General features: G+C 38.4%; 1 protein-coding gene across 1 annotated transcript in view; it reads right to left on the minus strand.

Moving 5' to 3' along the window:
• Adamtsl1 (ADAMTS like 1) overlaps positions 1–12,518 on the minus strand; it is a gene marked incomplete at its 5' end in the record, with an annotated part of 351,236 nt that overhangs the window by 207,222 nt on the left and 131,496 nt on the right. Inside the window, 2 exons of the mRNA XM_035438677.1 lie at positions 5,674–5,831; positions 8,527–8,601. Of these exons, the coding sequence (XP_035294568.1) occupies positions 5,674–5,831; positions 8,527–8,601 (233 nt within the window). The remainder of the gene's footprint in view (positions 1–5,673; positions 5,832–8,526; positions 8,602–12,518) is intronic.

Below are 12,518 nucleotides of genomic sequence, written 5' to 3' on the forward strand. Positions count from 1 at the left end.
TTAACTTTACTTTTCAGTTATGCATAACATTATTTTCATCTTCTTGACCTAAATGCCATTATAAATTAAGTGAAGGCAAAAATGCATGCTGAGAGTCCTTTCTTTCTTTCTTTCTTTCTTTCTTTCTTTCTTTCTTTCTTTCTTCTCTGTTTCTTTCTCTTTCCCTTCTTTCCTTCCTTTCTTCCTTCTTTCCTTCCATCCTTTCACTGTTTTTCTGTAGCTACTTTGTTTATTTTTAAGATAAGGTTCTCTGTATAACCACTTTGGCTGCCCTGTAATTGGCTTTGTAGACCATGCTGGCCTCAATTTACAGAGATCTTCCGGCCTCTGGCTCCCAGTGCTGGGATTAAAGGAGGCCCACCACAGCATGGCCCCACTTACGCTTCTTCCCAAGAATTTTCTAAAAGAAGGACACTGAGATATGGGTGTTCCATAAAATTATTAGCTAAGAGAACTCATATTTTACCCTTATTATTTCCAGGCTTTTCCTCAAAATACTTTACAGAATAAAAGCACCTTTAGGATACCTGATTATGTGCATATTATGCTCATATTTTCTTGGGGAAAATAGAAAGGGATTGTGTCTGCCTAACATTCCAAGTGGGAATTACAAGCTTTGTATTATTCCCGTGGAGGTTACAACTGGACACTTTTTGCATGTTGTCATGACTATTACAGCTTTGTTAAATGATACATTTGTTAATTAGTTAACATGTGGCTAAATGTAACCCTCACCAATGTACACACACTTCAAATCACCATATACATGATAAGGCATATAATCAATGTTTGTTAATTTTCTAAAATTCATACCAAATGTCATATCGGCAACAACTGGGACAACGTTAGTCTTCTTACAGCTCCAGAAATCCACATTTTTATGAACTGTCCTCCACAGGAAGTGACTGTTCTCCACTGACCAGTGTGTGAACTCTGAGTCAGGTTTTCAGCTCTGCATATGCCTACTCTTCTCTCTCTGGCTGTGTGCTCCCTCTACATTCATAGCTCAGTGCTCATCATGTATCTCTTCATCTAAGCTGGATTCCTGCATAAAAGATTTATGTGGGAAAACCCAGAACACATCCCAACGTATGGTAAACACTTTCAAAATTAGAGCAAATCAGGGGTTCTGAGGAAGGGTGGACTCTATCAGAGAGGGTGATTACCATTTGCCAAATCGGCAGCTTCAGAACAGACACATAAGGCACAGGAGGGGTTCACAACCCAGCTAGTTACCCCCAGTGATTCCCATATTGGCAGATGTCATGGAAGGTCCATTTTCACATCTATTTGTTTTATTGATGATACTGGCCAAATTGTTGCTAGGACACCAGTTGTAAACTGATCAGCCTGTGACCATCTTCAGAGAAGAAACTTTCTGCTATTGTGTAGAGGGTGAACTGTGATTTGTAGTTAAAGCATTTCAAAAAGACAGGAAGGAAGTAGTTTAATTCTATCTACTTTTATACATATTATCTCATTTAATACCCCATGGGAGCTCCACTGGGAGTGGTCCTATTCTATTACCATTTTATGAAGGAGTAAATAGGCTCCAGCAGATAAAACATTATACGAGAGGTTACATAACCAGTAAGTAGCGGAACATAGTAAATTCTAGAATGCTTAACCATTTAGAATGCTTATCCACTAGCAATGCCAAATTTGCTTGTAAAATCAATGTTTGGAGTTTAATTTTTTTTTGAAGAAGTGCTTCTATAGGGAGAAAGATGAGTAACTGTAACTAAAGAAGTAAAAAGTCTATTCCCTAAAATATGTAAAATATTATGATAAGAAATTAAATGAGACATAAATGAATGGGAAATATATCATGTTTATGCATTGGTGTCTACATCATCCAGTGTGACCTACAAATTCAATACTATCTTTATCAAAATTCCAGATATCTCTTTCATAGAAATGGAAAGTGATTCAAAAATTCATATAGAACAGAAAACCAGATTAGACAAAGCAATATTGAGCCCAAAACAACAAAGCTAGAGGCATCACACTTATTTCAAAGTCTACTATACTAGTACAGAGATCAAAACAACATGGCACTGGTATGAACACAGAAACACGAACCAGTAGGACAGAATAGAGAGCACCCTTATTAATCCAGGCATTTACGGTCAATTTAGTTTTGACAAAGTTGCCAAGGACACAGAATAAGGAAAGAAATATTCTCTTTAATAAATGGAACCGGGATGTCCCAGGTGAAAGAACAAATTAAATTTTATCCCTAATCATACGCGGAAATCATTTCACACTTTTTGTTGTAGACTCTAAAAGTATATGCACATTAGAAGAAACACTGGGAATTGCTTGATGACATTTGTTGGTCTTAACAATGATTTTGAGGACTGTATAACCTCAAAAGAAAAGGCAACAAAAGCAAAAATAAAAACACAATATTATATTAAACTAAAAATACTGTACACAGCAAAGGAAACAACTAACAGAATAAAGAGAACATCCCAAAGAATAGGAGAGAGTATGTTTAAACCATAGTAGTTAATATCCAAAATATATCAGAAACACAATTAAATAGCATAAAAAATTATAAATGACTTGGTTAAAATGGGCAAATGATCTGAAAGGAACTTCTACAAAGAGGACATGGGAAGGAAGGGCCAACAGGCTTCAAAGCAAACACCCGGCATCATTAATCATGATGGAACTGCAAGGAAACCCATGGTCACCTGTCATTCCATACCTGCCAGGATGGCTGTTATAGAACTGAGGAAAGCCACAGTTGGCATGAATGCAAAGAGAAGGGAAGCTTTCTACTGAGTGTGGGAATGTGAATTCGTTCAGCCAGCCTAAAAAGAATTCCTCAAAGTGTTGTAAAAATAGAAGTACCACAAAGTACTGTATGATGCAACAATCCCCATCTGGGTGTGTAATCAAAGGACTTGAAGGGGGGATACTGAGGAAACATCTGCTCTCTCTTGTCCATCCCATTATTCACAGCAGCCAAATATAGAACCAACCTGTATGTAAGTTGAGATGAATTTTAACAGCTAACTCTGAAGAATTATAAAATGATAACCTTTACTTTTAGGTTATTTCTTAAAGAAACACAGAAGTTTATTTCATTGTCAATCACCAGTCAAAGGGTGATTGTCTTTATTTTTTTTCTATATTTCTTAAATTATCTGGCACATTTTCAAATTTATGAATACATTAACATTTTTACATAATCTAATTTAGAATAACTTTACATTCATTTAATTCCAGATGTTTTCCAGTGAAAGCTTAGGGGAAAAATACACTCAGGAGAATGCAGAAAACAGAAAAGAGTTTGGGGCTGGAAGAAAAGAAAGGTGCTTTCTAGTCCAAGGTTACCATAGGTCTGACCTCTGGCGAGTCCTTCCTGAAGCAGTTTCATGGTGGATGAATTGGGCACGTCACCACCTGCTATTGTGAAAACACTGCTGTATGAGAGGTGGACATTCCTTATTCTCTGAGCATGGTTCATGGGTTCCTCTAGGAAAAATGAGTCAGGAGACATAAGCAAATTTGGGATGAAGGAAGAAACGGTAAAGCACAAATGGGTATTTGTGAAGAGGATGCCTGAAGAAAAGAGGAACATTCCAGATGGAGACCATGGTATTTCTCCAAGGCCATGAGTTCTGGTGGTGTGGAGGATTTGCCAGTCTCTTAGCCTGAACAGAAGGGGCTAAGTTGAAAGTGAGGGTGGTTGCCAAAATAATAGGTGCTGTGCTATGAATCCACAGTTTAACCTCAAAGAGGAAGGGCTATGAAGGATTCTGAAAAAGGGACAAATGATTCCAGAAAACATATTCTGAAGCCAAATAGATAATGGATCTGAGCTGGAAAAATTCTGCACCTACAGTATTAGCTTAGTCAAAGGAATGCAAAGGTCTAAACTAAAACAAAGGCATCCAGGATAGAGAAGGGCCAGTTTTGAGAAACAGTGTGGAAACAAGACTAAGTTTGTTTGTATAAAGAAACCAAGTGACTCAAAGGCTTCTGAGTTGCTTGGATAGGCAATACAATTCCTATCCATGGAGGGAGCTTGAGAAAAACAAAACATTATATGAATGTAGACTCTAGATTTATTTTTTATTTTTTAATTTTTTTGGGAGGGGGGTTTCGAGACAGGGTTCCTCTGTGTAGCTTTGGAGCCTATCCTGGCACTTGCTCTGGAGATCAGGCTGTCCTTGAACTCACAGAGATCTGCCTGCCCAGCCTCTGCCGAGTGCTGGGATTAAAGGCATGCCCCACCAACGCCCAACAGACTCTAGATTTAAATAGACACATATCATATAAGCACAAACAGGATGATTTGGGAGGAGGAAGTGAACTATCAAAAGTGAAGGAGGAAGAACAGACAGAGGTCAGTGAGTATGAGAAAGCCACAATGTCACATGTATAAGTGAAACCCATTATTTTGAATGGTAACTAAACATAATTAACAAAAAACATTTTAAAAGATGGAGATGATTAACAAAAGACTATGATATTGTGGGTTTCTGAGCCTACTTAAGTTCAATCTTGAATATACTGGCCTCACTGTGCTTGTAGAGTATCCAAGTGGTGATGTACACACAGTAACTAGTTGGATGGAAAGTGTTAGATGATGCCTCAAACTAGCTAAAGATGCATAGTATTTCTGGAACTCATATGTTTACTGTTATAAGGCCATCAGGTAGATGACTTCTAGAAATGGTCTACTCAGCAGTAGTCTATGAGTTTCAAAGAATTAATATATAACTTAGTTTTTACTAGATAAACTACTTAGTGTAGTTTATCTCTAACAGTTTGTAGCTTCTCGCTCATATTCACATGGCCAGCATCTGGCCTGGATTAAAAAGAGCTACCATACAGATGTAGATAGAGGACAGTGTTCTGGAACCCCCTCTTCCATACAAGCTTACTGCCTATCACATTTTCCTCTATGCATTCTTACTTCCAGCTGCCATGGGGTCACCAAATCCTTGCTTAAATCAAATGTCCTCTGGCTCCAGGTCTCATGATGAAAAAATTTATGGAGTCTTGGACACATTACAAGTTTTACAGCTTTACAGCTGAAACCCTTCAGGTCCTCCTGACCTCTTAAAGAAAAAAAAATGTTTTATTTTATTGTGATTCCCAAGTGTTCTCCCAGTGTGTGCATTTTTCCAATAGAATGTCCTGTTGCTTCCAGCAATGTGTTTCATATTACTTCGAAGAGTAGGACAGCTCTGATAGAAGGAGGCCAGTCAATCCTCTTGCCAGCATGAGAGAAAACAGAGTTTGCCTTTGGAAACATGAGTAGTTGGTTATATCTACAGGTTATCAGTTTTCATTTCTCTCTTACTGGGGATACCTTATATTAGTCAACAATCATACACTAATTATTTAGAAATGATTTATATTTTCCAGATAATGATGGATACATTGGCTATGTATATGAGGCCATTTAATTAATAATACATTTAAAGATACTCCTTGAAGATATCCTATGTTTTTATGAAGTCAAAGATGTAGCTAACAAAACTCTTGAATTAGACATTTCCTATGTAACAAATGGTTTTATATACATACATACACCTATTTTTATTTATCTGGTCTGTGTATGTATGTATGCATCCTCTATAATTTCTTTTGGAGATTATAAGTGCCATGTGTTTGGCTCTGGCTTATTATTAAAATACCAAAAAGGCTTACCTTGATGATGAAATCTGCTGTTAGTGGCCCAGCCATCCTCAGTATCTCTTTGTCTGGAAGTTTCTGGAAGTCCACTGTAGAATTGTCCACAAGGAAAGTGCCGGCAGAGCTCAGACTGTTTTCACCTTTAGTCCCCTGGAGTGTCTTAGTTTCTAGGTCTATATAATCAAATGCAAGAAGAGGAGCGACAGGTATGCCTGGGCTACCACAGAACACATGCAAGTACATTTTGTGGAATTAAAATTCATGCTACTTAAGAGAGGAGCATTATTTTTTCGATAGCCAACACTATTGAAATTGTAATATAAATAAGATATATAAGCATAGCTATGTCATACAGAAGATTATGTTGCAAATGAAATTATTTTAAAGATTACTATCCAAGAATCCATGGCTCCCTGTCAAAATACCCTTTGACTTTCCAATACCTCATCTGAGCATCCCACTTTACTGTAACCCAATTCCTTTGGCTAACACACGTCTCACACACATCTAACTGATGTCTGTCCTGGTTGCCTCCAGTCAAGCAATACCCTTCAGGTTTCTTTTTGCTCATTGATGTAGGTTCAGGTGCATCCATGCTTTGCCTAGGCATCTGTGTGACTTCCTGCTCATGCACCAACCTATCGATACCTTTATACTTTCTGTTGCTTACTGCACATATGTTGTTGCTCAACCTAAAAAAACAATAGTGGCTTGAGGACAGGTGCTACCCAGTGAGTTTCCCTCTCTTTTGACAACAGCTTTTGACAATTAGTTTTATTCACATACCTGATATTTTATAAATGGTTAAGCAGAATGAAATGGGTCTCAGAGCATTCAAGTTGGAAACTGTTCAATCCCCTTGCTCTGGAGTTCGTAGCCTCTATTTCTTTAATTGTTATTACATGTATCTACATACATCCTTACAACCTGATCAGTCTGTGTAATGTTACTTCATGTGTGTGAATTCAGGGCGGACCACTTGGTATTACTTATCTATATAGTGTAAGCAGCATGCTCACTGGGGAAAAGGAGATGTCATATTGCATTTCATCATTCATGAGTATCTTTTGCAGTTTACCTAGTTATTGTTTAGGATAATTAAACAAAATAAAGCCAATATTTTTATCTCTGTGTAAGCATTTTGTGTGTGTGTGTGTGTGTGTGTGTGTGTGTGTGTATGTAGGACAGATGTTGATATTGGGTGTCTCCCTCAAACACTCTGCATCTTAGTTTCTTGAGACAGGATCTCTCACTGGACTGGGGACTCACTGGACTATGATGGCAGGCTAATAAGCTCTGAGGGACCAGCCTGTCTCTGTCACCAGTGTTAGGATTACAGACACACACTGCTTCCTTATCTGGCTTTTTACTTAGTTGTTGGGGAATCTGAACTCAGATCCTCAAGCTTGCCCAGCAAACACTTTACTAACTGAGCCATCTTCCTAGACCCCCAAATTCTTCAGCTTCTTAGCAATCATAAGACTAGGAAATACAGAAGACTATCACATTTATAAATACAATACTTTGTTTCAAATATTTCTTTGGCAGTATCAAGTCATTTTTCCGTGTGGCAATGATCTCAGTCTGGCTATTTTATTTCTCTGTCACTGCTCACAAGAATTTCTAGCAGTTAGCCTTGTCCTGTTCTCAAGGGGATAAACAAATCATTTGGATGGTATAAAGTGCATACATATATTATTTTTTGACATGTGAATACTGGACTATATAGGGTTGTTCAGGGTTAGAAAAGAACTCGGTCTATATAAGGATGATTTACCAGTGTTTTCTTGTTTTGCTTAAACTGTACCTCACTTTCTCCTGACTTCACATGACCTTTTGTACTTCACCTCTTTAATTAAATGTGTTGGTTTTTAGGAAGACTTAGTAGCATATGTTAACTTTGACAGGCTCTGACCTATCTTTCTCTTGTTTATCTGATTATAATGATCTTTATAGTCTGATTTCCAGAAAATAATCCTTGCTAATTAAACCGGCTTGGTGGGCATTGTATGGAAGAGGATAGGAAAGACAATAATTGACTGGGGATTTCAGAGGTGAGCAGAGTGGAGGGGACCACAAGTGCTCAAGGGAACAACTGAAGGGAGTCCTTCAGTGAAAGTGAACTTCAGAGGAAATGTTATCAAACACTTGTCTTTATTACAGACCATAATTTTCTCATTGTAATTTACAAATCTCTATCTAAATAGCACTAAACCTAAGGAATAAGGTGTGTATCACTGCCTTGGCATGACTGAAGATCAGTTCTTATAGACAAACCCTATGTGGGCCAAGCTACCATTTTATCTTTAAGGCCTTATTACCTTTTAATCTCAAATCCTACCATTTATCTTCAAGATATGAGGGTTCTGAATTAATACAGATAATTAATTAATTAATTTTTTGCAATGGTTTTCTTTAAATGTCATAGTTTATTTGTTACTTCTATATATTTGTGGATTGTTTGTGCAAATATTTAAAATATGGAAGGAAAATGAAAAGAACGGAGAAGAAACAAATTTTAGAAAGAGGAAAAGAGAGGTGAGAAAAAAAGGTAAGTGTGACTGTAGAGAAAGAAGACAGAAATGTAACAGTTACAAAGGTTTAGTGATTCAGTCATATGTAGAGCCCATTGGTACCATCTATTTTGTATTTTTCAGGATGACTGTGCTTAGAGATAATGACTGCACAGACTTCTTCCATCTCAGTCAGGCAGCCAATTATAAACAGAAGCCATCAAAACTGTCATATCACATGGCAATGTGGAGGAGATTGGTTATCTTGCACTTTCATTCCTTCTGGGAACAAAATTCAACAATAAAAGCTAAAATTTCAAGTCCCCCCCCCAAGGAAAAGAGTGGCTCTACTTACACAAATGATCTGGCCCCTTTAAGACAAGGCGGATGTGTCTGCTTCCATAAGGAATGGCAACCACAGTGTCATCCACTAGAGAGAACAGAGGGAAACTTTAAAAACACATAATCTGACACAAAATTACTGATTGTCTCCCATACAAAGGCAGGGACAATAGATTTAAAATTTTTCTTTTAGTGTTTGAAATGTGAAGCTAATGTTTTGGAATCAAAATGTCTACTTTCTACAAAATAAAACATGCCAAAGAAGTTAGTCTCTGCTTAGCCTGGGGGGTGGGGTGGGACTAGGCCCCTTAAAGTAAATATGAATTTTTTCAAATATTTGTTTTATTTTTAAGTGTGTGTGTGTGTGTGTGTGTGTGTGTGTGTGTGTCCAACTGTTTCCAGGTTGGGATATGTGCACACGTGAGTGAAGTTGCCCATGGAGACTGGAGGATGGTGGCAGATCTCCTAGAGCCCTTCTGCTGAAAATTGAACTTGAGTGTGCTGCAAAAGTGATTCTTTGCATCACTAAGCCACCTTTCCAGCCCCGACCAATGAATTTTGATTTAAAAATGGATTTGCAAGGAACTCTTTTATTAGAAAATGTTATCAAATTTACTTGGATTACAGCATTTTAAAATTAAAAATAAGTCCTAATGTTCAAATGATGACATATTTTATCAGAATTTGCACCTCTCTCTGTTAGAGCATCTTGGCCAAGTCGGGGCAGACTAGGAAGGGGAAAATACATTTGTGTGCTTTGAACCTTCAAAATCCTTTCTTCTCCTTCTTGACTATAAACTACATTCTTAATAAAATATTATGAAAACCTGGTAAATGGTGATCTAATATATCTCTACACTTACCACCTCTGTTTTGAAATACCTTTAAAAATCTGACTGATGGTGGGATTACAAACTTTACAGCCATTTTGGAAATCATTATGGTGGTTTCTCAGAAAATGGGGAATCAATCTACCTCAAAACCCAGCAATACCACTCTTTGGCATATACACAAAGGATGCACACTCATACAAAAAGGACATTCGTTCAACTATGTTCATAGTAACATTAGTTGTAATAGCCAGAACCTGGAAACAACCTAGATGCCCCTCAGTCAAAGAATGGATAAAGAAAATGTGGTACATTTACACAATGGATTACTACTCAGTAACATCTCGAAATTTGCCAACAATTGGATGGTACTAGAAAAAGCCATCATGGGTGAGTTAACCCAGAACCAGAAAGACAAACACAGTATGTACTCACTCATAAATGGATATTAGACATAGAGCAAAGGATAACCAGCCTACAGTCCACAACCCCAGAGAAGATAGGAAACAAGGAGGACCCTAAGAGAGACATTCATGGATCCCCCTGGGAAGGGGAAATAGACAAGATCTCTTGAGTAAATTGGCTGTATGGGGGGAGAGGGAGGGTGGTAAGGGAGAAGGGAAGGGAAAGGGGAAGGGGGAGGAGAACATGAGTGATCAGGAAGGTTGGTCCAGTTGGGGAAGGATAGAGAGGGAGAGCAAGGAGAGAGATACCTTGATAGAGGGAGCCATCATGGGGTTTTTCAGAAACCTAGCATTAAGGGAAATTCCCAGGTATCCACAAGGATGACCCCAGCTAAGAATCTAAACAATAGTGGAGAGGGTACCTTAACTTCTCTTCCCCTGTAATTAGATTGACAGCTACCTTAATTGTCACCATAGAACCTCTGTCCAGTAACTGATGGAGCAGATGCAGAGATCCACAGCTAAGCACTGGGCCGAACTCCTGGAGTCCAGTCGTAGAGAGGAAGGAGCAATAATATTAGCAAAAGGCCTAAGACTATGATGGGGAAACCCACAGAAACAACTGGGGAATCTTTGTAAGACTGAACTAGGCCCTCTGAATGTGGGAGACAGATGGGTGGCTTGGACAGTTTGTGGGGCCACTCGCGGGGGAACTGGTATTTATCCCTAGTACATAAACTGTTTTTTTGGAGCCCATTCCCTATGGAGAGAAATGGAGCCCATTCCCTTTGCTCAGCATAGATACACTGGGGAGGGGCTTAATCCTGCTTCAAATGATGTTACAGACTTTCTTGATTCCCCAAGGGAGGACTCATGCTCTCTGAGGAGTGGATGGGGGGTAGTGTGGGAGAATGTGGAGGGGAGCTGGAGGATGGGAGGGAGAAGGAACTGGGATTGTATTAAAATAAGATTGTTTTAAAAGTGAAAAGTAATAACTAAAAAATCTGGCTGTATCAAAGATTAATTTACCATGGATTACCCTACTTATAAATTGAGCATACATTTATGAGACACACACATTCAAAAGAACAGAGAAGCTGCAGAGATAGCTCAGTGGTTTAGAGCTCTTGATGCTCTTCCAGGGGACCTGAGTTCAGTTCCCAGCCCCCACATCAGATTGCTCACAACCACTTGTGACTCCAGCTCCAGAGGATCAGATGCCTCTGGGCTCCTCCAGTAGCTGCACTCATGTATACACAATCATGTGTGTATACATACACCTACACATAATTCAAAATAAAAATAAATCCTTCAAAAAGTACTTGGAGGTAGATTACATTCACCCTGTTGACATCACAAACATTATCAATTGAACTCCATCTCTGACAATGCCTTATCATTACATTTGCTGCAGCCTCACTTTCATTTAGAAGAGTGCTTCACCCATGACTGGTGACATGAACAAAGAGGATTTTATGATGAAGAAAGAAAATCTCCAGAAGCGTGGTGGCTAAAGCAAGGCCAAGAAGGTAGAAAAGCACTTGAGAGACAAAATCAAAAACAAGGCAAGTTCTTTAGAATGAACCATTATAGCCAGAAATTATTGGTGAACGTCTATTCCTATTTGTATTTCTAACATTAGACATCATCATAGTACTGGATAATTAGGTTAAAATAAAAGATTCCCAGAGGAGGTTAGTTCAGATAGTGAGTCACTGAAGTTATATAATAAGTCTCATTCAGTTCCTATGCTTCTAAAACAAGACACCATCTAACACTGACATACATAGATATGAATATCAGATACACATACAGATATGTTGCCTGGAACACAGTAGTTATTAAATACATTTATTTTCTTTCCTTAGTCCAAGACTATAGTGATATGTTATTTATGATTTATTAAAGCTTGACTGAGGATTCAGAAAAGCAAAGTCAGCCACAGCAGCCAGAAGCTAGGAGGTGGTGGTACACACCTTTACTCCTAGGACTCAGAATTAAGAGATAGATAGATCTCTGTGAGTCCAAGGCCATCCAGATCTACACAAGAATTAATCAGTCTAAAAGAGAATTATATCTCACACCTTTAATCCCAATATTAGGGAAGTATATATGACAGAAACAAGGTCTCAGAGAGGAATTTGTTCTCCAGTTACACTGAGGAGAGGCAGCAGTTTGAGACTTGGTGAAGAGCTCATGCATGGATCAGCCCTTTCAGCCTGAGCTAGAGGTAAAATCTAGTAGCTGGCTGCTTTGCTATTCTGACCTTCAGCTTGAAGTTTGAATCTCAATATCAGTATCTGGGTCATTTATTTATTCATCTTACACAAGACTTCTTAAGAATTGGGGCAGAGAGTCTGAGAGATGGCTCAATGGTTAAGAGCAGTGGTTGCTCTTCCAGAGTCTCTGGGTTTGATTCCCAGCACCCACATGACAGTTCAAAACTGTCTCTAACTTCAGTTTCAGTACCTTCTTCTGTTCTCAACAGGCACCAGGCATGCATCGAGCTGAAAGATTTTTATATTATGTACCATCAAATACTGCAGGTTCCCTAGGGCATAACTTGCTGATTGAGGAGGCTGAATCACGAGTCTTCATTCCTGCCCTGAATAGGTTACATTTATTGAGGCTGTTGAATACTCTACTGACACTATAGATTTAGTGTTGTTTCTAATGCCATGTGTTGTTGAATAAAAGGCTGTATTTCTGAGAGTGAGGACTTTGTGGCACATAAAGCAAAGCGATTAAGGGAAAAAACAGAAGAGGAACAC

This window comes from Cricetulus griseus, chromosome 2 (assembly GCF_003668045.3).
Source record: "Cricetulus griseus strain 17A/GY chromosome 2, alternate assembly CriGri-PICRH-1.0, whole genome shotgun sequence".
Taxonomy (NCBI): domain Eukaryota; kingdom Metazoa; phylum Chordata; class Mammalia; order Rodentia; family Cricetidae; genus Cricetulus; species Cricetulus griseus.